The 26,486-nt window shown below is 40.5% G+C and overlaps 1 protein-coding gene across 10 annotated transcripts in view; it reads left to right on the top strand.

The window, feature by feature from the left end:
• Positions 1–26,486, top strand: part of LOC136678065 (splicing regulator ARVCF-like) — a 293,541-nt gene that overhangs the window by 216,611 nt on the left and 50,444 nt on the right. For 8 of the 10 annotated variants that reach the window (XM_066655878.1, XM_066655872.1, XM_066655876.1 and 5 more), the window contains 5 exons: positions 12,780–12,963; positions 21,856–21,973; positions 22,321–22,492; positions 24,886–24,903; positions 26,008–26,079. In XM_066655878.1, the coding sequence (XP_066511975.1) occupies positions 12,780–12,963; positions 21,856–21,973; positions 22,321–22,492; positions 24,886–24,903; positions 26,008–26,079 (564 nt within the window). The remainder of the gene's footprint in view (positions 1–12,779; positions 12,964–21,855; positions 21,974–22,320; positions 22,493–24,885; positions 24,904–26,007; positions 26,080–26,486) is intronic. The other 2 variants (XM_066655873.1, XM_066655871.1) reach the window with 1 other exon arrangement.

The raw sequence follows: 26,486 nt of genomic DNA, 5'->3' as shown, positions 1-26,486 counted from the left end.
ATTTAGGTTCCCTGAGGCACTAAGTTATCTAGCTTAGTAAGAAATCCAGCTTTGTGAGCTACCCTCTTGGTGTACACAGACAAAAACGCACCGACTCTCAACAGTTTATAAGTGGTATGACCAAGGTTTTCTCAGTGTCAGGCCTGAGATACATCCCCAAATCTACATCTTTGAAAGTAGAAGCTGAGAGGGGGGAAAAAATCACAGATTTCTGGCTGTGTTTACTATGATTTGTTTTCACCCAGAGTTGGAAAATCCCCAGAAGACACTATAGAGAAAAAAAAAAAAGAAAAACCAAAAACAGTAATAAGAGATGTTCTCCTGCTGGCAACACCGTTTCACTGAGAACAGCGGTTTTCTCAGAGCACTGTTTCCCAGTAGCTGGCACATATAGCTTCAGGCCGCCAATAGCAATTCCCTTTAAGACTCTAAGATCACGTCGAGCTTCTGTCCAAATTCCATCAGGGTGTTTTTTTTTTTTGTTTTTTTTTCCCCCGTTTTTTTTTTTTCATTCGTAGACATCCACCAAGCGGCAGTTGATGGCTCCTCCCACTTCACAGCTTTGACGCTGCTTTGCTGCTCTTTTTCTAGGCCATGCCTAAAAATGGCAGTTCCCCTGAGGCATCCCCTGCATTTCTGCTCGTAATTCCTAAATCCTGCATTATTCCGACTGTTGGGTGCTGGCTTAGTCAGGAAGCTGCATGCTAATACCAGACCGTGGGCTTCGTCAGGGGCCTCCCATATTGGGAAATGGCTATTTTTAGCCTGATCTAGAGATTCTGGACCTTACAGGGAATGCTGTCCATAATTCAGCAAATCATTTGCAATTTTTTATCTTAACTCAACGCATTTTATCGGCCACAGACATTTTTGCTGCTTTGGTTTAGCTCTGAAGCTATGAGACAAATGTAGCTAGCAAGTAATGTTTATTAAACAAGTGATTAGCATACTGCTCCGTGATTGGCTAAATGTGAAGTGCCCTGTGATGGACTGGTGGTGTGTCCAGGGTGGGTTCCTCCCTTTTGTCCAGTAATTCTAGGTAGACTCTGGATGCAATGTGACCCCGAACAGGATAAATTAGTTACAGAATATGAATGAATGAATGTTAATTGAAATGTAATAGGCATGCTGCTGTTTCTGACACGGTGTCATACTGTTATGAAACAGATGCTACTACAGTTGTTAAATAGGGTAGCAAAAGTTTTTGTCCATTCAAACATGGTTTATGCCACATGGCTAATGATTTAGGCATGCAGCTTTCTTGATATTAATGGTTGGATACACTCTTCAATTATGTAGCTACATTAGCTGCTTACCTCCATTGCAAATATATGCACTGCACTTCAAAGAAGCCAAATAATTTGAGAAAGCAAAATGTATATTGTATTTAATTTTTTATTTATTTATTTTTTTTTTACCTTAAAATTACACTTTCTAAATCATTGTGATATTCCATTGACCTGTATTAGGGACAATAGAGCCTCTTGTTACTCTGGGCTCAGCACTGAAGAAACTGCACTATGTAACTGTTAAAGGAGGGTAGGAAACTACCCCCCTCCCCACTGATGTCAGTACAGTGTTGTAAAAATAAACTACACCTGGGGGAGCGCCAGGGGCAAAAAAAATTGCCTAGTGTTCCTTTAAATATTGGTTTGGCAGCATCAGGATAAAATTCAGAAAATGGCAACCAATCAGATCTTTATTTTTCCATGGTAAGGTTTCAAACCCACTTCTCCAGTGCAAACATGTCTGTGATGATTGATAGCATTTGGGCAAGTGTGTAAACTCTAACTGGAGTTTCTGCCAGTCTCACTCTGGGTCAGCCCTTCTTTGCCACATTATTTTTTATTTTTTATGTGGGACAAGTTAACTAATTCCAGACCAGAAGCTTGGATGTACATGTCCATTTAAAGCCCAACGGTGGAACACAAAAATGTCTATAAACTATAAACTAATTCAGTAGGGTTTTGTCTCTCGCAGGCAGAGCGTTAATCCACTTGCCTGATCTGTCTGACCTGGCATACATTTGCCGGAATGCTGGGAATCCAGTAAGGAGGCTGTGCTCAGTTTTGCTGTAGAAGTGCTAAACCCCAGGACTACAGGGATGTGTTAGCCTGAGAGGGCTAAAAGTTTACAAGTACCCATCGATTTAAGTGTGTTCCAAAGTGATTTGCACGGGATTACAAGCTACCTGAGGAAATTCCATGGTTTGCTCAGTGGAACAAAGGTCAACTGGGATCAATCCCATGACCTCAGAAGCCATATTAAACAGCTCTCCGTGCTCAACTTTCACTACTGTGGTAGAGCTGTGGAGGAACTATGCAAAGCTGAGCTGAAACAAGTGTCTTATTCATCCACTTTCACCTTAAATTGTATGTGAGCTTGTCATCTGCAATGTACAGTGTCTTGTTATATGGATCCCTCAGTCTCAGGACAAAGTACACAAACCATGTACTTGAGTAAAAGTAAAATATTACTCCAGTAAAATTAGAAGTCTTTGTTTTAGATCTCCACATGTACTAAAGTATTGAATGTAAAAGTACGATGACGAATTATGGGTCTAATGTCCTATTATCATTTTTGTAACACTTAACACTTTGTAGGTGAAAAGACTCTAGTGTCACTCTTGGTTCACCAGTCTTTTAATAGAATGTCATCAATGAATCTGACACTGATTTGACAGCAGAATTGGCCAAAGATTAAATTCAATGCATTATGTTACATCAGCTATTACATACACTCAATGTGCTGCTCCTCCAAACCAACAGAGGTCACTGTCTTCTGAGTATTAAGCCCAGTTCATGCTATGCCGTAGGCACTGTGGCCTGATGTGCACCCCTCTCCAGAAACGTAACTCATCGCGTCTTAGTGGTGCAACTGTAGAGCAACACAGACGCCAACGCACAAGTATAAGGTTTCACAGTGGCATAGGACACTTGTGCATAACACAGTTTTTTACTCATTTAGGAACACAAGGCAAGATTTATTTTCTTTTCCTGCTCCTGGGGCTCCCCATAGTGCAGTTAACTATTACAGCACTGTATTGAAATTGGGTAGGGAGGGTAGGAAAAGGGTGTTTTTGTAGTGCTTAGGTGAGAGTAGCAAGGACAGGGGCTCTATTCTCCCTATTATAGATCAGTGAAGCATCACAATGATTTTGAAGCTGTAATTGTAAGGTAAAAATATTACACAGTGTTCATTTAAGCTCTCTGTTTTGTCTACATAGTTGCAGAGCATAGTTTGAGTGATTTCTGCAATTCTGAGTCCTGTTTTTTAAATAGGCTGCAGTTTTGTTTTTCTGACGTTTTGCCTGATATTAATTTTTGTCTTTTGGACTTGTTTATCTCTCTGTACTGATGTTTGGGTTTTGGAATATTTCTTCTGGTTTTGACCTTACTTCACATGTTGTGTTTAATAAATCTCCAACTGACTCTCACCCTCGGTGAGTGATTTGTGACATCTACAGATCCATAGACCATATGAATGATTAGTAGTTAACTGATGACTCAAATACAGCCAAATAGCAAACTGTATAAGTCATTTTGTTCATTCATAACGGTTCTAAGAACTGAAAGACTGATTACTTACAGTCTCAAATTGGCTGTTGATAAAAACAAAGTCTGCCTTTTATTGGTTTTATGTGGAGAGATACTTTCACTTTTTTAAGCACGGCGACTGTTTGTTCAAATCCTAGCAATGAGCCACTGTTTGTCATGGAGAGAGCTGTGTGGAGCAGGCAGATTTTTTTAGACACATTTCAGTTTTATTCACCCATAAACCAAAAGGGACAGCTTATAATGTAGTGGAGCAAAAAGTACGACATTTGACTTTAAAATGTAGTGGAGTTAAAGTAAAAAGTAGCCCAAAATGGAATTACTTCAGTAAAGTACAGATACACAAAAAAGTACTTAAGTACAGTAACGAATTACGTTTACTTCGTTACTGTCCACCACTGACAATATATAGCCAAAGGTTCTAATGAATGCTGTCTAGTATGTGGAGTTACTGTATGAGAAACACCAGCGTGTAATGTAGTCAAAGATTGACTCTTAATTCAGTGCACAGTCCCGCATTAGCTCCAACACCAACTCCTTCACCGAGCCACAAACTTCAATATGCATTTCTCGGAGGTGGAATAAAATTACATTACGTGACATTTTATAGAGCCTTGTGTAAAAGTGAAGTGACTGTATGAGGATTTGCCAATATAGAAGTATATATAAGTATTCTAAATATTTTTATCACGGTTAGCGGGATATTTTGTCTGGTTGTGAGCTGAAGGTATTACTCAAAAAAAGGTCAAGCTTCCGAAGGTGGGTTACATCATCCGCTCGCTGATTTTAAGCAATTTTCCGGCATCCTAAAAGAACTCAGACCTCAGAGGATCAAACTGACAGAAGTCGTTAATCCTGCCTGCCTTTGAAAGAGACTTTGAAGATCTTGCAGCACTGGCTTCTATTGACAGTTGCACAGGTGTGGCATCATATAGAGATATGGTAAAACTTAAGTACCAGTTTAGCCATTCACTTCCAAGACTGCGGTTTAGTAGAGAAGGTGAAACTGATTCAGGACCAGTTCTCAGAGCTCCTCCCTCAACCACTTGAACTACTGGTGTGGATGTACCAAAGGGTGGCTTTGCCTCCAACAATCACTTTTACAGCACAACAGGCCTTTCAGTCTGGACTAAAAATAGCTCACTCCCCACAAGCAGGAGGACCCGGCGTCTCCAGGCTTTAGCCTCAGCCCAGGATGGCCATATGGTTTTAGCTCACAAGGCCCCTATGAAAACAAAACCCCACATAACATTGCCGTACAGTGGCCTAAGAAACTGGGCACACCAGGCCACAATTAAATATAATTGCAGGCTTTTTTAAAAATAGGCCAAGTCTAGTGGTCATGCATAGCTGAAACTTTTTCATTCTGTTCCTTGAAAAAGCCTAGACAGCAGACCTTCCCTGTGAGGCCAGCTGCTTTGGTATGTAAGAGTTTCCTTCCTGTAGGAGCTGGCCAATCTCTTCATTGTTGCTGACGTTGCAGCTTTTAATAAAAATGGAGTTGCTATTTAAATAAACAGACATCAAAGTTACAAAGTGGAGTAGTTAGAATCTTCCAGAACTAAACAGGACAACCTTACAAGAGCGTGATACATCATCAGAACCAAAATAAGAGCAGCACTTCAGCAGTGGTCTGTTGTCAGACTGCAACACTATCAGAAAAGTATTGCTGAACTTTAACATACTGGAAATAAGATCATCGAATTCCTACAAAAACATTCAACAATTGTATATCATCGCCCACTCCTAACTCTCTGTGATATGAAGCTGAATTCAGCTGCTTATTTGGCATCTGTTTTGTTCAAAAGTTTTAGTTCCATCGATTCTGAGACATTGTCATACGGCTAGCAATGTTTAATGCTTGTTATAAACTACATTAAACTACACTGATTATCATTTTTTAAGGGGAAAATTTGGGCATCTATAGCATTATTTGGTCACTTCTTGCCAGAGACTCACAAGGCGTTTATAGCCCTTCATTTGTAGTGTGTCCTTGAAAAATCTCTGTTTCTAGGAGAATTTAGCCCACCACCTCAGCCCTACCCATCTTTCTCAAAAAGAATTGAGACACCCCTAACCCTAGGTGAAATGGAGGGGTAGGACTAAGTGGTAGGGCTAAGGGGTTTACAGAGAAGCCATGACACTGCCTGTGCCCTATGCCAGGGGGAACATTGAGGCTGTTTCTCTATGGACCTGTGTTCTCTAGATGAACATACTTGTGTCACCTGACAAGTGTAAATTCATGATGCAGCGGTGATTGATGGGACTTTCAGGTCATTCTTTTTGGCAAATCTTTAACTGATGGATCTTCGATATCTTGGGTAGAGCACGAACAACATTCAGGTACTTTAATCGTTCTTGCGTTTGTGTTCTTGAGTATTGGAATGAAACTTCAGTAGTGGAAGATATCAAGCAAGAACATAAGAACACACAAGAACGCATACTGACAAAAAAGCCTGGAGCTTTGACACTGGAGGTGTTGTTGAGGCCACATGACTCTCCTCATTCAATTCCTTTCTGATTAAGGATAATGTAACACAGTAATACAGTCACGGTTTAGCACACCTGAATAAATGAGTGGAGCAACATAAGCACAGGTGTTTCCAGACCACATGGAACAATTAAGAAGTTAACACCCTACAGTGTTCTATGGCTTGTATAATATTCAGAGCAAGCCAAGTTGACCTCGAAATGATTCATTACTGGGGCTCAAATGGCAAACGCTTCAATCACAGACTTTTCAGCTGGCTTGTGTTTTAATTGGAACAGTGATTAACGTGACATCTGTATTTAGATCTGTGGGAATGACATCAGTGAACAGTGCTGGAAACTGTGGTCAGAAACATGCTATCAATTAGTCTGATGCTCATACATTAGTGTGATTTGTAGGAGAAGCTGTTCCTCAGGTGACTGAGAATGTCAGAGCTGGACGTGATCAGACTGTGGCATCGTCCGCTGTTAAATAAAGAGTGAAATGACTGAGGAGCTGCAGGGAATAAACCCCTCATTAGAAACGACAATGGCGCATTTGAGAGTTCTGTGGTGAAGCTGAAAGAAGCTTGATTAACAGAAACATGGAAAGAAATGGTCACATGAGCCATCTTTCCCCATATTGTCTATAAATGACCAACTGAGTGCATGTGTGGTGTAAACCAAGAGAAAGATACAGGTTTGAATGAATGACCCCTACACTGAGGGTGCCTCTGTTTTTGCTCTCATTTTCTGGCACTTGACCTATGAAAGTTATTCAGACTGATCACTTTTATTCTATTATAAAGGATGACAATGCTCCTATCCTCAGGAACCAAGGGGTAATTGAGTGGTTTGTTGGTTATGAATATGATGTCAATTCTAGGCTAAGACCTTTGCAATCATTGGATCTCCACACAGTTGAACAGAACAAGCTTCAAAACTCTACTGAGGCTGCATATTTTGGATAAATAGTGTTGTTTATTCAGTACAGTTCTAGAATCTATATTTTCCTATTTTCCTTTTTCCCAGACATGTCTGAGATTTTGCAGGCATTCCCCATCCAAGTTCTTGCCTTAAGCCCTAAACCTTTCCTTGAAGTGTGCACTTTGATGAAGTTTGATGACGTTGTTGTAGGTGAGTAAAAAGGGGTGAGGGTTCAAGCGTTAAAGGGGTCGGAGAGTTGAGAGTAGAGTCGGGACACACTTTGCTTCTTGAGTCTTCAGGTGTTTACCTCACTACGGTTTCGTTCCAAGTGGTCTTCAGCCGAACTGGACAAAACCTTACTGTATGTTTTCTAGAGCCTCAAGCAGAAATGTGTTAAAAGTTGTTAAATCTCTTCTTTATGTGTGGAGCCATTGTGGTGATCCATGAGGCTTTTGTATTCTGCTCTATATTTTGCAAAACAGAATCCATTAAAATGTAATCTTGTCAGTTCCTGCCATAATCAGAGTTTTCTGGTATAAACCAGCCGCTTGAAAGTCATTCCAATAGTCATTTCGCTACAGTGCTTCAGTTTCATAGTTCATAGTTTGGTATGAACAGAAAGTAACAGGGTTTGCATGATCAGAAGATCAGAAACTGTCAGGAACTGACGGGGAATATATATATATAATAGTTTCTTTTTTATTAATATTTAGGGCCAAATGTTGAATGGAAAGGAATCTAGCCATAAAGGTATTTGTTATGTTGTTGTTTTGGTAGTGTATCTGTTTGTGTATTAATGTTCAACAACCTAGCAGCATGGTTATGGATGCATGTGTCAACTTTTTTTTTTTTTTTTACATACCCCCCACCCTGTCCCGTGCCATGTTTCCAACTTGTCCAGTGTCCTGTTTTTTTTTTTTTTTGAAAACCACAATACCCTGGTCACCCTAGTTTACCCCTGTTTTTGTCAGCTTCTCCAAAACCAGAACATTTCTTGCCCTGAAAACATACAACTGCTTGAAAAGTCTTAAAAACACACGCTTGCACAAACACCCTCACACACTGTGCGTCATGCTGTGTTTGTGATTGATGGCAGCGGAAAGTAAGGCCATAACTGCAGCTCTAACAGAATAGCCTATAAAAGCAGCGTGTCGTTTACTGTGTCGCAGATCGAATTAGCTTGGGAGGCTGCAATGATGAGCAGGAAACGGCAAACCCAATAAGGCTCCACACTTGAAGAGAGAGCCCCCCGCCCCCCCACACACACCCCCTTCAGGCCACTGTTGCTCAATTATGTCACTGGACCCCTTCTGGATTTGATTTGAGAGGAATTTGGCGAACAAGAACTGAACAGAGGTGACATCAGAGAGCAGCCTGTGTTTATTATGGGTTATAAAATGATTTATGATTCCCAGTGAAATTCCATATTGATTTAACCCTATCAGACCAGCTGCCTGAAAGATTCCAGGGCTTTAAATCATCACAGTTCCTCAAGAGTTTTTTTTTCTTGTATCTGTTTTACAGGTGACTTCGCTGTGCGTAGTAGCCATCATATTGAGCACTCGCTCATTACTCATAAAAACTGTGATATTTAACTGTTTTTATTGTTTCTTCAACACATTTAGCCCTCAGTTAAATGTCCCATTTAAAGAAATCTAAGTATGGATCCCTGACACATTCATCTGCAACATGTCTGTAAACAGTCCCGCTCCAGGTGACTGTCTGTGAGGAGTTTGGTGTGTTCTCCCCATGTCCGAGTGGGTTTCCTCTGGGTGCTCCAGTTTCCTCCAACAGTCCAAAAAACACATTGGTAGGTGGATTGGAGACTCAAAAGTGTCCACAAGTGTAAGTGTATACAGGGGTTGGACAATGAAACTGAAACACCTGTCATTTTAGTGTGGGAGGTTTCATGGCTAAATTGGAGCAGCCTGGTGGCCAATCTTCATTAATTGCACATTGCACCAGTAAGAACAGAGTGTGAAGGGTTAATTAGCAGAGGGTAAGAGCACAGTTTTGCTCAAAATATTGCAATGCACACAACATTATAGGTGACATACCAGAGTTCAAAAGAGGACAAATAGTTGGTGCACGTTTTGCTGGCGCATCTTTGACCAAGACAGCAAGACTTTGTGATGTATCAAGAGCCACGGTATCCAGGGTAATGTCAGCATACCACCAAGAAGGACGTAACACATCCAACAGGATTAACTGTGGACGCAAGAGGAAGCTGTCTGAAAGGGATGTTCGGGTGCTGACCCGGATTGTATCCAAAAAACATAAACCCACGGCTGCCCAAATCACGGCAGAATTAAATGTGCACCTCAACTCTCCTGTTTCCACCAGAACTGTCCGTCGGGAGCTCCACAGGGTCAATACACACGGCCGGGCTGCTATAGCCAAATCTTTGGTCACTCACGCCAATGCCAAATGTCGGTTTCAATGGTGTAAGGAGCGCAAATCTTGGGCTGTGGACAATGTGAAACATGTATTTTTCTCTGATGAGTCCACCTTCACTGTTTTCCCCACATCCGGGAGAGTTAAGTTGTGGAGAAGCCCCAAAGAAGCGTACCACCCAGACTGTTGCATGCCCAGAGTGAAGCATGGGGGTGGATGAGTGATGGTTTGGGCTGCCGTATCATGGCACTCCCTTGACCCAATACTTGTGCTAGATGGGCGCGTCACTGCCAAGGACTACCGAACCATTCTGGAGGACCATGTGCATCCTATGGTTCAAACATTGTATCGTGAAGGCGGTGCCGTGTATCAGGACGACAATGCACCAATACACACAGCAAGACAGATTGTTTTGATGAACATGAAAGTGAAGTTGAACATCTCCCATGGCCTGCACAGTCACCAGATCTAAATATTATTGAGCCACTTTGGGGTGTTTTGGAGGAGCGAGTCAGGAAACGTTTTCCTCCACCAGCATCACGTAGAGACCTGGCCACTATCCTGCAAGAAGAATGGCTTACAATCCCTCTGGCCACTGTGCAGGACTTGTATATGTCATTCCCAAGATGAATTGACGCTGTATTGGCCACAAAAGGAGGCCCTACATCATACTAATAAATTATTGTGGTCTAAAACCAGGTGTTTCAGTTTCATTGTCCAACCCCTGTATGTCTCCCTGTAAAAGACTGGCTCCCTCTCTGGGTGTGTTCCTGTCTTGCGTCTAGTGATTCCGGGTAGGCTCCGGACCCACCACGACCCTGAACTGGATAAGCAGTTACAGACAATGAACGAATGAATGCTGAAAGTCTGTAAACAGAATTCTGTTCATCTTTGTCAAGTCCCAATACATAGTGCATATTAGGGATAATAAAACTAATTATACTACATCAAGATCTTGGACTGATTTGACAGGGAAATGAACCTTATAGCTCCCTGAAAATTAGTGCAGTTTCAGACAAGGAGTACATCTTTATTAAACTTTAAGTTAAATCAGAGAAATAATTAGACATTCGTGATTAAACATTATCCTCCAAGAATCTGTTCCACTGTCAGAGCATAGGGCCAGAGGGATCAGATTATTTACTCTGTAAACACGGGGGGGGGGGACTTGTAATATGTGGCTTGTGTCTGTAGTCTTTTACACATTAAAACAAAACACGAGTGAAATAAGATGGTTACTGAAGCTTGTATATGATCTGTGTATGAATTAAATGAAAATTTGAGCACAGGAGCAGAGAAACATATTGGAGTATAATGCTGTGAAGCCAGACAATCTGGACCCAATAAGGCACCCATGCCAAAAAAAATAAGCTAGATATTTTGTTTTCAGGTTTGTTATGAACTTCTGTCTCATATGTAGATTTACTGGAGTTATGTGCAGACTAGAATCTTCTACTCTTCTGGAGGGCTTAATGATGTTGTTTACAGACCAACATCCACTGTTTACAAGCAATAGAGTCCCTACTGAGGTTATTAATAAAGTGGTATCTGTTAATTGAATTAACTATTGACATTGACGAAATAGTAATATCTTGGGTTTCATTTAAAGATTTCATTTATGCACTAATAATGCCTTTTCAATTATATTCTAGGGTTTGAATAAAATCTGCATAGATTCAATTATGATTTCACTAGTTCCATAACCAAGAGGCCATTTGAGAATTTGGGGTTGGGTTGTTTTTCTTTTTCCCATTGTGCAATGCTGAGGGTTTTTTATAGCTTTTCTTAGTCTTGTGTAAATATTTAGATTTACTGGTTGGCTTTATTTCGGGTGGCTCCCACATGGTTTGGTTTGCAGAATTTTATTTATGTCAAGGATATTATTTTTTTATCCTCACAGTATCTAAGAGGACATACTGATTCAATATATGCTAATCATCTGTGCACATACAAGGCAATAACTGTAAAAACGTATTTCCATACATAATGACTGATCCTATACAAGGTTATAAAAAGCAGGGCTACTGTTGAAAAGAGCAGCATTGATTACCAAACAAAGTTATAGCCTTGTTTGCCAGGGAAAGTTATGCAGTCGTCTATTCTATTTTGCACCATGGGTCATTAAAGGCAGTGGAGTGGATTTGATGGCTCAGTGGGGGCTTAATTACCTTGTTCTGGCTCTTGTCCCATGGTTCAACCTCCAGCATTGACAATAATGCCCTACAAAGTAGAACAAATTTACTCAGAAATGTGATCCTTACAGCATTGACCACTGCTGATCATGGTCAGGCTGACCAGGTTGGTTCATATCCAAATGGATCTCTTTTTAATTCATGGTCCCCCTGCTTATGAAACAACAGGAAGTTTGACCATTTTCATAATTTTGCTTTGGGTTATTTTTTGGTGCCATGAAATCTCTAATATGACATGGTGGTTAGCATAACAAGAAGTCCAAAACATGTATCTTAAAAATAGAAACCTTACAGGAGAAGGAACAAACCTTCTTAACTTTAAATGGAAGTCAGTGTAATATGATTTTATATGATGTAATTTTGGAGCATTTCTATCAGTCCATTCATCATGAAATTCTCACACAATGTTCAAATGATGTAGTAAATTAAAAATCCACAAAAAAATAGGTTTTCATTTGAACAGTGAGAATGTATTCAGGATCAAACAAAGGTAATATTTATCTATTTTAAAATAGAGTGTGTCCAATGCCGGCCTGGAACTGCAGGCCAATGTATCCTCACACCAAGGGTGATGTAGTATGGTTCAATTGCATGAACATATCAGCAGATGTGACCAATGACCTTAGACATGTTTTTTTTTTTCATTTTTGTTTTTTGGACCCAGCTCTGCTGCAGGGGATGCTGGGATATTTTTAGATTTTGAAGAGTTCCTGACCTTGTGGACTCAGCTGGCTCCAAGTGGGAAAACACTGATATGGGTGGAAAAGGGAAGGGTGATGTGTTAGAAACAGACTGGAAAGATTACAGTGGGTTCATGTGTTGTGTTGATATATAGACCACTGGCTGGACCCCATGGGGTAATTTTTTTTTTTTCACCAAAAACTAGCAATGTACAAACTTCCAGTAGAGAAGTAAACATCATAGATTTAAAGACTGAACTTAATTGCAGTTTTGGCTGGAAATGGGGCAAAAAAAGAAGGATAGTCTCTGAGTTATGCACATTACACTTATTTGAATGTATTCTTACAGGTGTGTGTGTTTATATGGATTGTTCTTGGGCACTCCCAGCTTTCTCTTCCCAGAATTCCCCAGCCCCCGCACCATTTGTGTGGAAGCTAGTTTGAAAACTAAAAGAAATAAAAATAACTAAACAAAACAAAGGCAGCTATGTGCATGGAAACATATTTGTAAAGGAATACTTTAGGGTTTTAAGTCTAGCCTCTCTCACTCTCGGTTCTGACAGGAACATTGTGGAATCTATCGTCCTACGAGCCACTGAAGATGGTGATCATTAACCATGGCCTTCAGACTATGACCAATGAAGTTATCATCCCACACTCCGGGTGGGAGCCTGAGCCCAATGAGGACTCCAAGCCTCGTGACGCGGAGTGGACCACGGTTTTCAAGAACACGTCAGGATGCTTACGGTAACCCCTCTTCACTACATAGGAATCTTTGTTTTTACTAGTCCTCAGAAAATAGCATTAATTCAATAAGGCAATGACCCATAAAATGAGGTGCCACACATTATAATGATTTCAGTAATTTAGGGATATATTTTGACACTTGTTTGACACTTGATGCTGAATTTAAGTGGTCATGTCTGTATAAAACTGTGGGTTTTTTTTAGAAAATTAAGTGAAATCGATTCAGAACTTCTTATTGACAAAATCTTGCCTATAACAATTAAATCAGTTTTTGTTTTTAATTCTGTTTATTCTTTGTTTAGTTAATTCTCTACTGTCCCCTTTAAACCATACAACCACTCAGGTAGTCACTTGATTCTGTCCCATCCAGTCTACCACACTGAAACAACATGGAGGAGCACCCAAACACTGAGGCCAACCGAGCAGCTTTTACCAGAGAAAAAATGCTGTGTCTGTCATTTGGACGTGTTTTTATTTTTGTAAAGCTCACACTAAACATGAAGAAGTCATATATAAAAACTCACAACAAAACAATTTCAGTGACCAAATTTAACGCCCCCAGTTTCTTTCAACACTTGAAACGCAGTCACATCACTAAATATTGTTTGTCTTAAAAAGAGATTGACAAATCCCCAGCAATGTTAATAAAATATATCCCAGCTTTAATGCTTACATTACAAGCATATTTACAGTACAAGCCTTGGCAATTCAGGGCAAAAATCAAACACAAAATAATGGTTCATAATCATAATCAAGGTAAAACGTTCAATTAATCATGATGTTGATTTGCAGTCATATTGCCCAGCACTAGGCCTTTTTCTCCCTAATTATTAATATAGACTTTGTGTCAAAAAGTTTAGTTCTTATATTTTGATAGCAGTCTTAATATCTTAGTGCTGTAAGCTGTAGATAAAGTCCATTTTTGCTACTATGTCAGTGGGATAAATAGAACACAACAGGGTAAAATAGGCTTAACAATGGGTCTGAATTAGATTTGATGAATATGTTCATTATTATACTATTAAAGTGTGGCTGGATTTCCAGGCTCTCAGACCTAACCAGGACAAATGAAATTTCTAGTTAGTGTAGTTTAATGAGTAATACCATTGCCCTCATTACTGAGGTAGGGCAACAGCACTCTACTTTACCAGTACGGTTTCTCTGTTTATATATATATATATATATATATATATATATATATATATAAACTTTAATATAAGAGTGCACTTCCTACACTCAGGGATGCTGTTGCAATTTAGGGTTACTCAAAAGTCTCCTGGGCTTTGGGTAGAATAGTTTTACCTGTTCGATCCATTCTAATTCATTTTTGAAAGGCCCAGTGGCACAAAGGAAGAGATCCATTTAAGCAGCATTAGTGCAGGGTCGTCCATTAAATCAGTGAAGAAAGGTGTCTGCCTGTTCTGCAGAAGTACCAGCAGAAAGTAGTGATATTTAGAAGTACTGCTCAACAGTTTTAAATTAATTTATTCATAGTTACACTGATATAGTGCCTTTACAATCAACACTGCACAGAACGCCATTCCATTCAACACTCAATTAATACATAAAGGCACACAGTGTACTCTCCACCAGGAACGACCGTCCACCTGCATTGGGCACTAGGGGGTTCACCCAGGACAGAGTGAAGGTCAAAAGAATCACATTTGGCTCCCTAAATAACCTTTCAGTAGATGCTGATGTCTGAAAAGACCTCCACATACTATAGAAGTTCTAAACAGAACCCTTAAATTGGTAAGGAACCGCATTTTCAAAGGACTCATTGATTGATTCCCTAGAAGGGATATTGGTTCTCACAAAACATATTAGAAAAAAAAAAACCAAAGATTTGAGAGTGTGAGGAACCTGAACCTAAAATGAAGTCTCTCTACAAATTCTAGGGTTCTTTCTAGTACCTTTTACCTAATTTCCAGGTCCTTCAATCTTTACAAAGTTTCTTCCCTCTCAAACACTTCCTTTACCCAGGTTTCTTAGGAAAACCAATGTTGTTCTTCTATGGCAATACTCCAGCACAAGTGTCCTTAACATTGTGTGACGGTTCTTCAAGTCTTGAAATGGTTCTTAACCGTTGGATCTCTAACACAGTTAAGGTATTAAGAGTACATCAAATGGTTCTTCTAGGGACTCAGAGACATTATGGAAATTATGAAATTATGGTTCTTAAAGGGTTCTTTATGTAAGAAAATGGTAGCTAGCTAAACTAAGGACCTATTGAATGTTTAAAGTGTTCTTGCATCATAAATGGCCTCTTCATATTGATGGAGAATGTGCTATATATGGTTCTATTTAGCACGTTTTAGAAAATGAAACACCAAGTTTGCTTTAATAACAATATAGGAACCTTATTTGGTGCCATATAGAACAATTTTTTCTAAAACGTGCTATATAGAACCATCTATAGCACTTTCTATATCAATTTGAAGAACCATTTCACAATGCAAAGAACCTTTTAATCATGCAAAAGGCTCTATAAGTGTTCATGGTTTTATATAGAACCATTTGTTTAATAAAGATCCCTGAAGAACTTTACCTTTTAGGAGATTTGTGTCAGGGTTTAAAGAGATGGATATATTGTTGTGCATATATTTTATAATCATATAGAACCTTTACATTAAAATATGGTTCTATGCACTTGCTCAACTCACCTACAGTAAATGTTCTTTAGAAGCCCACAAACAAGTCGGACTTTTAGGAACCCAAATGTGGATCCCTTTTAGACACCTTTATTTTTAAAATTATCAGGAAAGCATTTGAGCTAAGCTTTAACAATCCCATCTCGGGGCTTTCAGAGAGGATGTTGTTGCGGTGGGAGCTCAGGCTTTGGATGATTGATGTTGTGAAGAGATGGTGTTCGTTTTTTCTGACAGCAGTCATCAGGAATATGTGGTCTGTTTTGTGTTTGCTGCTGCACGTTGGCTAACTAAAGGCCGAAATCGATAATCATACCCTCAGTGTTGCACTCTCTCTCCGGATAGATGCACCCATTAGCAGGATTGTTAAAAGCAACGACTTTCCCGTGAACCTTCTGGGGGTCATTGTGGCCACACGGCTTTTGATTAAGATCCCCAAGTGCTGAAAGGTTTTGTAATCTCCATGGTTACCTGTGGAGAGAAAGAAAAGAAGCTTTTTATGCCCTTGCCCTGGCTTCTATAAAGCCATTTATGGATATGCTGTTACTCAATTATATACCTTATACTCTAATTAGCCATGACACAAAAATGACCTCTGTGTTTCTACACTTACTGTCCATTTTATGATCTCTATTTTGTAGTACAGGCTGTAGTCCATTTGTTGCTGTGAATAATTTGTTAGCCCCATTTCACCTACACCGTTCGTCCACCTTGTAGATGTAAAGTCAGAGACAGTAAGCTCATCTGTTGCTGTTTGTGTAGCTCATCCTCTAGTCCTTTATCAGTGGACACAGGAGGCTGGATGTTTTTAGTTGGAGGACTATTATTAGTGCAGCAGTGACACTTGGGCTCAAGCAGCACTGCTGTGTCTGATCCTCTCGTACCAGCACATCACACACTAACACACCACCACCACATCAGTGTCACTGTGTTACGGCTGATTCAGTGTGTGGTTAGGTTGCAGTAACTTTACTCTTTACTCCTGATGTAAGAACATTGCATTGAGGATTTGATGGCAGTCACAAGATCATTAGTGAAGTCAGGAACTGATTATAAATGATTAGATGTGGCACTCAGACTGATCCCAAAGATATTAGATGGAGCTCCACAGCCCAAGACTAAGAGCTTTAACATCATCTTTGGTTAATGCTTTTCTATGGAGTTTGTACAGTGCTGTGCAAAAGGTTCAGGCACCTGAGAAGATGAGATTTTTAAACATGTAATATTATATTAAAACAAATAAAATAATATTATTACAGTAATTAGTGATGTTCTGTGTGTGAATGAGTTGATTTTACTCTTTCCAAATCTCTCCTCGTGGTTTTCCAGTATTTTCTGAGGTTATCATGAAATATCTAGTTGTACATCATTTAATAAATACTTCATTATTTTAAATCAAATGTGCTGTTGCTTTAACAAATCCATGCGATCATGCGAGAATATCTGCAAATGTTCTTCACACTCGCTCACAACACATTTAATCATTTTTAAGTAAATTTATACAAGCACCATGCCAAGATTTTGCACAGTAGTATAAGTGTTGTATATATGTGCAATGGTCAGTTTCTGACTGCAGAGTCCATGTCTGAATATTATTAGGTAGTGGAATACTTCATCCTGTCAGCAGCCCCCATGTATGTATATAGTACAGCATTACACAAACTACTATGTAGGTGCTGAGAATAATCCACCTTCCCAAAACACATCTGGACAATAGCAGCCCAGTGATGAATGGGGTACGGTGGGGGGGGGTGATAAATAGTACAGCAACAGATGAAGTGGCCAACAAGAAAGGTAAGAATAAATAGGTGCAGCAAACTGGGGAATTTTGAACCTGTAACAGTTCCATTGTGTAACTGTATCAGTGCTCTGCTCGGCAGCGAGTTGTTTTCATTAGCTCACATCCTCCACCGGCTCTATCAGCCACTGACCTCTTAATTAAAAAGATAGAGAGAGACTGTTTAAGAGACAGAGAGAGGGAGAGAGAGCTGGAGTCTGGGAGGCCACACACATTCCCAGATAATGTCTACTCCCAGATCCATTATCAGGACCTCTGGGTTTGCTGCTGATTTTCCTGACCAACAACACAAAAGGCGTTTGGACGGGAGGAAGCTTTTCAGCAGCCTGGATGATCACTGAGACGGATGAGACACTCTGGGGCAGTATTTCCTAACACTTGAACGCACTTGTATGTTTATTAATCAAGTAATCTGTTGATTTGATGATTGACTAATTGGAAAAACGGTTAGACAAAAATAGACCTAAATGTACAAGAAACATTTGACAAGAAAAAGCTTTGTTTTGCTCTCTCTCGAGTAAAATCATCATGTGAGATTAATATATTTATTGTATTAGGTTTTATGTTTAAAAGGGAATCTGTGTTGTTTTTGTGGGATATTTGCTACATAGACCAAAAGTAACGCCTTAAATTAAGAGGCTTATTAATTTAAAATAGTTTCTGTAGCACGAAGGAAAATGTGTTTGAATGAAAACCATTAGGAGAGACAGAATGGTACAGAGCACAATTTAAGGTGGAACAGGGCAGCAGGCTTGTATTTCTGCCCAGAATGCATTCTGTTTTTTAATTTAATTTTATTTTTTATATATTTATTTATTTATTTTATTTTTTATTATTTTTGGCATGAGACGTCTTGTTTGTCATTTAAAATTACAATGAAATGACAAAACCAGTACAGCCAAGCTAAATCACATGTGTTTACATCGCATGCTGCATCTGCGCAGCTACATCTGGGAGACTGCTGCTAACTTCAGTTGATACTGCCCCTACCTGGAGTGTATTGCAGATAAATATTAAGGACTCACCGACAGTGAAATTCCATGTTGACAAATTTTTGAATGGATGTTTTCATTTATGTCGGTTCATCGTTGCAGCCGTAGAGACAAGATGTCTTCTAAAATATTGGAGTAAAATCTACAGCTTGGTGTTGAGCCTGCCGTTCAAGGGTTTAAAAGCTGTTCTGAGGGCATGTGCTGAAGTAAATATAGGGACAATCTGCCTGTTACTACAACCTCTTCCTTCTGCTAACGCTAACACATTCCACATTAACATTCCTCCGCTTGCTGGCTCGCTCTCCCTCTCTAACTCCCCTGACATCTGGGGCTGATTAGTCGACCTTAGGACAGTAGGGTTCAAAAAAAGCCTGAAATTGCGTTCCTGTTCCTTGCCTGCCTCCCTCCTTCCTTGCTTCCTCCATTCCTCCCCTGCAGCTTCTGCCTCTCTGTGTTGCAATTTAATCAGTATAATCTGGTTTAGCTTAGAAAAAGGGTTAGCGAGACAGACAGAAAGACACGTGTGTATTTGTGTGTGTGTAAGTGTGTAGTCCTCAGGGTATCGGTGGTGCCTGGTAGGGGACCTTCCCAGCTCACGACGCTGCTCCATCTCCATCCCTCCACACTGCCTGTATCCATGGCAACTGTAACCATTGACATCTGTTGCCTAGTAAGCTGCTTGGAGGCAGAGCCTGATTCGCCATGGCCAGCTTTCACTGCCTTTTGGGAGGTTAGGAGTCTGAGGCATGTGCCACGTTGGAGGGGAATGGGTTGCCCTTGCATTTTACAACTGTCTTCTTTTCCAGATCCTGGAGTAGCCCTGTCTTGTGTATTTTAGTTGGATCAAGTGTGACACCAAAATAAAGAGGACATTGATATTCTAGGTCTAGGGCAAGGAGCAACAGCTAAAGACCCAAGGCATTCATACATCGTACATTCATTCATCAACAGTTGTGGACCTTGGGTATTCCCTTATCCAGTATTTTTGACTCTGCTCATCATGAAGTTGTAATTGTGTTTAGGAGGTTATTCAGGGAAAATTAAGAAAATATACATTTCTTTGGCCTGTCAGGTCTGGAATGGAAAGCCATTTCTTGCAGGCTAAATGCCCACACACCATATGAAAACGCTTAGGCTCTGTGTAAACACAAACCCTATGCCACTGGATAAATGTGGCAGCTTTGTTTTTGTTTTTTCCAGAGACAGCATGTAAACTACGCTCTGCCCCATTTAGTATTTTAGTCCTACTACTTCCTACTACTACTACTAGGAAGAAGTTTTTGATTCAGCCCTGGTGTTTTGGTGGTGTAACTGCAGAGCGACACAGTTCTCTGCATTAAGTCAATGCAGGTGCATACTGTATGCAATACAACCTTTTTCAAACTCAATAGAAGCTCATAACTGTACTAAGTCGAGTCAAGACCTAGCTAATAAAATTGACAACAAAACCAAGTCATGATCAAGTCCAAAAAGAAAAAATCAACATTGAGGCTCAAATAACACTTAGTTGAGCTGCATTGGCTACCCTTAGCTGCTCGCATCAAATTCAAATCACTAATGATGGCCTTCAGAGTATTCACTGGCTCTGCTCCCATCTACCTCAATAGACTCTTAAAACCATACGTTAGCGCCCGCCCTCTCCGTTCCTCAAAGGAGCACCAACTAACACGACCAACCCCCCGTACAGGTCAGTCGAGGCTATTCTCATCTCTGGTACCACGCTGGTGGAACGAGCTTCCAAGCACTATCAGAGCAACAGGAACCCTCTCCGCATTCAAGAAATCATTGAAAACCCAGCTCTTCCGAGAGTATCTTTTGCACTGAATGTCTTTCTTTAATGCACTTATTACTTCCTGGCACATTGCACTTAATGTAAGGTATTTTGTATAATTTGTGCTGTAGTTCGAATGTTAGATCCTCTTTTGTAAGTCGCTTTGGATAAAAGTGTCTGCCAAATGCATAAATGTAAATGTAAATGTAAAACACCAACAAAAAATCTAGGTGCAAGCCCCTCACACCTGTGGACAGTTTCGCACAGCCAGTCCACATACCAACATGTATTTATGGTCTGTGGGAGGAAACCAGAGCACCTGGAGGAAACCCCCATAGACACAGGGAAAACACAAAAAACTCCTCACAAACAGAGACCCAAGGTGGGTTTAGAATCCACAACCTCAGAACCCTGGAGCTGTGTGGCAGCCACATTATCTGCAGCACCACTATCCTGACCTAGAAATGAACATATCCTCCACAAATTCTGTTAATCTGCTGTGAATGACATGCAGAATAAAACATACAGATATTTAAGTGATCAGAAGTGCTTTACCTTGGCATACTACCTAAAAGATTAAATTAAGACATAGTACATAGCAACACATACACACACATAGGAGCACAGTGATGATTTGGAGTTATGTACCTAATGAGAGTTTTTCTTCCACATTCTCAGTGCTCTATTATGTTTAGACTATGTAAGTTATTTGGCTTCATATGTTCTGGTAATAGTGTTAACGACAGAGACCTCTCAGTCTGCTAGAGCTGTGTGTACTGCAGTGTTTTGGATGGTAGGAGGATGGATAAGGCAAGTAGCAGTGATTGTTAACACCATGCGTCTCTCAGCTTCCTGGAGCATGGCCACAGCAGATGTGCTCCTGGAAGATGTCGAGGGAGGGTGAGGAAGGGTGTAATACTGGCGCAGAAACAAGGCTGCCTCTGTTCGTTTGAGCTCCGGAGATCCTGCTGCCTGATAGTGTTGTCTCCTGCTAGCATTAGTTATTAGCACAACACTGCAGAACTTTGAAGGTCCCAGAACGCAGCGTACCATGGTGTTCCTGCTTTAAAATACTCATCCTGTGTCTCGGATCCGACACTGTGCACTCTATTGTAGCCCTATACACAGTGTACTCTGTCTCAGGTCAAATGGCTCCTCCCCTGCCAGTGAAAACCTGGAACAACAGTGATTCATTTATTCATTCTTTCAAGGATTCTAGCTCATCTTTCAGATGTCTTGAGACAACTCAACAACTTGGACATCGTGAGGTACATTACAGAGTTGGCCGAGCCAGCTACTTAGGTCACTTGTACGACCTTTTTGGTGATGCTTACCAGGATGTTTTTATTTGGTAGTTATGCCTTTTAAATTCCTAATAACATACAACTCACCAAAATGGTCAGGACAGTGTAAATCCTACATTTGTTGTGTATCAGCCATCTGCTTCAGTGGAAATGAAACAATAATGGGCCTCAGCTTCATTTACATCACATAGTAAACCAAAGAATACCCAGCGCAATTCTTACCCCTAGATCCTCCTTTAATCGTTTGAAGAGATTTCTGATTATTTTGGTTTAGACCTATTTAGTTTAATCACTTGTATTGTAGTGATAACAGATAAAAAGTAATATACAACAATCTTCGTGAGGTTGCTGATGGAGTTGTGTATACATTTCTGTGCAGGAATGTCAGTTCAGATGGAGCTGAGGCTCGCAGGAGGCTGAGAGAGTGCGATGGACTGGTGGATGCTTTGCTCCATGCCCTACAGTCAGCCGTAGGTAAAAAAGACATGGACAACAAGGTGAGATTCTACTTTTTTGGGACAATGGAAGTGCAGAACACACAATTCTTACAAAAAAATGATCATCCTGCCTCTTTGATAGGAAACACTATTACGTACTGAAGGCTCCAATTCTACACCCAACATAGACAAACGCACAATATGGGCTTGTTGGGATCTAATAGGTTATCAAGCCTTTCCTGAATTGATATTGGCATTTACAGTCTCAACTGGGCTCAGTGCAGTTTATTTAAATTCAATAGACTATTTTATGATAATGTAGTTTAACTGTAAACAAGCAATGTCAAAAAGACTAGAACATGTTTAAGAGATTCTGGAAGGGTTTAATCAAATCTTTCATTCTCCAGTCTGTGGAGAACTGTGTGTGCATCATGAGGAACTTATCCTACCACGTTCACAAAGAGGTCCCTGGGGCAGAGAAGTATCAGGACCCATCAGCCCTGCAGGCGCCTGGCTCCGCTGGACCACAGAGGAAGAAGAAGGATGATGCCGGCTGTTTCGGCGGGAAGAAGGCCAAAGGTCAGTCTCGCTGTCCCTCTGTCTCCTCTGGGTTCTTAACATATGCACTCAAAAAACAGAGCATTTTAATAAGTCACATTATGGCTGTGATGTGGTCCTGACGTTCCTTAGGTTGGTAATTAAGGTAGAGCTTGTATTTTTCCATAGTTTCTCTGTAACTATGTTTTTTAAGAAGTCAACACAATGATGGTGATGGGAACCAGACATCTGAAGAGTTTAACTATTTGGATTTACATCTATTTTAGCAGTGAAGTACAGCAGTAAACAAAAGTCCCCAGCTTATGGCAAGTCAACCCCACTTCCAAAGTGAGAAAGTCTCTTGCTTGTGCCTTGTCAACTCCGCTACCACTGTGAGAAAGTCCCCAACTTAGGCCTAATTAGCTCCACTACCATGGTGAAAAGCCCCCAGACTGTGGTTAGTCGACTCCATCACCATGATTGAAGTCTCTAGAGCCATTTCTTAGTCACTGATTGAAAATTATGTGCCAGTGGGGATATAAAAATGAATCACAAATGTATTTCAAACAATAAAAGACCAAACAAATATGATACAAAGTGACAGCCACAGTTTGTACAGCATTCTTAAACCAGAAACGCTCACACACAAGGCTGCAGTGACTCAGACATTATAAACAGACATGAGCGCAGATAAGATATTGCTGTGTTTTGTGTGTGTCTATAATAGCTGGTCCACACAATATAAATAATCATTACATTTAAAAGTAAAGACATGTTGTAAGGTTGGGTTGCGTTAGTGTTAGGGTTAAGCTCGTATGGAAAAGTGAATGGGACGTCTCCACAAAATAAATGGAATTCTATATAATGTCCTCACAATTCACGAATACAAGATGTGTGTGTGTGGCTGACACAGATGCTGTCTCGAGGCAGCGAGTCTAGCTCCCCTGCGCATTCTCCACTCTTTCCTTGATCCTATTAAAGCTCTGTATTAATCCACATGGTCAGAAATGACTTCAGCTAGCGACAAACAGGTGCAGTGACTCCCGAACGCCCCGAGTCGTGAGTCACGGCGTTTAATTAATTCGGATTCTGAGCGCGAGCGTCGATCCTGCCGTGGCCCGTTCAAGTCTACAGGGGTGAGCCAATTAAGCTGCCAAAACAACCTAAAACCTCCATGCGTTTCAGTCGCATGGACGCCAGCACACAGCAGCTAATGAGGGCTAGTTATCCGCCTCGAGGCCCTGGAGGTACACTTTGAAGGAGCTAAATGACCTACATTTAAACGGCTAAACGCTTCAAATCTCCCTCACTGCATGTTTCTGAAGAGCTATTTAGATCGCCCTCCCAAAATAAAGCCTCCAATCAATTTGTTACCTGAGGTAACCGGGAATACTTTAGTCTCATTCAAATAAATCTGGACAGTTTAGTTATTAGTGACAGAGAATAGCCAGGGAACATCTGGCCACACTTACAGCAAATAGAACTTGTTGCATGTTTATTTACTTGTGTAGAAAAGTAGAATATTGGGCAGGTGCTGCTGAACTCATCCAAAATCTGTACCTGACCTAATTTATGTATTTGTGACTGAATGAATCCAAATCCGCTTAGAAAGATTCAAACATCAAATCAAACAGCCAACATTTTCACCATGACTTAAAAGTGAAAACACGGGGATGTACTCAAGCGGAAAAGCTCTTAGAAAGGCCTTCTCTGGAAGGAAATACGTGATACGAATTCACAGGGCCGACTCCCAAAAGCTTTCTACTGCAGGGGAAAAATGGCACAGTAATGTATTATATCTCTAATATAAAGCTTTTTTTTATACAGCTATAAACTGCAGGAGTCTCAATCTAATATTGAGTGCACTATGTAGGGAACAGCAAGTGATTTGAGATTCAACGAAGCTTTAGCCATTTTCTAGGGACCTATTTAAAGTTTTTCTGTCTTCCAACAGTCTGAATGATTGAAGGTTTACTGAAAAACATACTATGGATGCTCCACAATGTGGCCAGAAGTTTTTAGACACTCACTAGTGATTAGGGGAAGTGAACACACGCACCAAGAGAAAGGGGCAGCTCGAGGAGCATTTTGGGGGTTAGGTGCCTTCAAGGGGGTTAGGTTCAAGGATAATTTAAGTGTGGAAGATCCTGCCTGTTTTAGGTATCGAACCACAAGGCCACAGCTGCCCCAAATACCCGTGTTGCCATTGGGTATGGTCACCTTAGTCTCATGTGCGAGTGTCCTGTTCTATCAGCAGTACTTTTAAATAGAGATTATACAAGCTGTTTAGCCCCAATGTAGAGGACATTGAAGGAAGTTAATTTCTTAGGACACCATCCAGGACACACACACACACACGTCCCTTTTCACGTCTCTTCTCTTCTTCCTCTCTGCTTGTTTCTCGGCCTTGCTGCTGATGCGCTGGCTAACTGTAGAGGAATGGTTTAATCAAGGTGAGTCTTCCTTCCCGCCTTTTTCTTTATTTCATTCTTTTATTTTTTTACATTCAGTCTGTTCATCATTCCATCCATATGTCCCATTGTAAGCTTTTGCCTGGGGTGGGGGGTGGGGGGGGCATTCTTAGATGAGACCCACAGTGATACCTTCATGTGTCGTGCCGTGTGTGTCCTTTTTTTTGTGCACTTATATGAATTGTGTCATTGTCCCTTCTATTAGTTACATCTACGTTGTATGTACACTTGTACATTTGGTAAGATCCACATACCATAGAGATAAATAGATGGACTTTGTAGTTCTGCACTTACATGTTGTAGTCTGTCTGCTTTTGTGTTATTAATGTATCTATCTGTAAATCTTGTGTAATATCTAGTACCCAAACACCTACACACACTCTTGCAACATCCTCACATTTTTTTGCCTCTCCTATTTGCCTATGCATGAGAAAAAAAAGCACATTTATATGTATTTTCATGCATCATATTTTTAGTTTTTACATAGCCCAGTCAAAATATCTCAGTTTTGTGCCTTAACCTATTGCAAAAGCACACTAAGAACAGTCCACCAACCAGAAATATCTGGTCAAGAAACTGGCCACTGATGAACTTGAATAGGACTAATTCCAACTGAGCTATCATCTACTTCATGTCTATAAGGTTGGCCAACAAGGCAAATAATCTTATACTGTGGACAGCCAATGGACAAAAAGCTCCAGCAACGCTGGTTTTTTATGCAAATTCAAAGGCCACAACTGTGTCCAGTGCTGATGAATGATCCACTACCTGAAAAATACCTGCTCAGTGGTGGTCCTGTGAGTTTTAACGCTTTTGCATAAAACATAAAAATGGACTGAGTGTTGATACGAGGGATTTGTGTGTAACCAATTGAATCTATATTATATACGTGTGATATTCATTAGCCCACTCTGCTGTAGATCTTTCCTCAATTTTACATTATGCATTACTGGGATGAGAGGGACTAATGGGTCCACTACATACCTCTAGACTAATATGTAAGTGTGTAGTCTTTCTGTGGTGTGTGTGCCTGTGACATATTTAATCTTCAGAATTGATCTTCTCTCTTGTCTTGTCTTCTCTCAGGGAGGAGAAATGGAGAGAACGACAAAAACTATGACACTCTGGACCTTCCAAAGCGCTCAGAGCCCACTAAAGGTATGTCCGGCTTTGGTAGTTAGCATTAGCACATCTCTGAACTGTCACCTCCCACAGAGCCAGTGCTGGCAAGAAGTGTAATGTTTTACCCATGAGGCTTTGTGTAAAAATACTCTCAACCAGTGTGTGGAGCACTACCTCAGAACCAGGGGTCAGCCAAAGTTGCCCCACCCAAGCCATCTATACGACTTAGGGCAAGATGAGTTAAGTATGTTCTGCCCACAGACGTTTTTTCAAAACTACTGTTGCAAGATGGAAGAAGCTTTTCAGAACATTAGCCACTCGGGTTTTGTCAAAACACCTACATTTTCTAGTATGCTTTCTTTCCTTTCTTTCCTAGCGTGTATTCGGGAGTTCTGCGGATGTATTTCTCTTTGGCAAGTGGTGCTGAAGTTTCCGATTCAGCT

Source organism: Hoplias malabaricus, chromosome Y (genome assembly GCF_029633855.1).
Source record: "Hoplias malabaricus isolate fHopMal1 chromosome Y, fHopMal1.hap1, whole genome shotgun sequence".
Lineage (NCBI taxonomy): Eukaryota > Metazoa > Chordata > Actinopteri > Characiformes > Erythrinidae > Hoplias > Hoplias malabaricus.
Note: the sequence above shows the minus strand (reverse complement) of the source record. Positions and strands in the feature narration are given on the sequence as shown.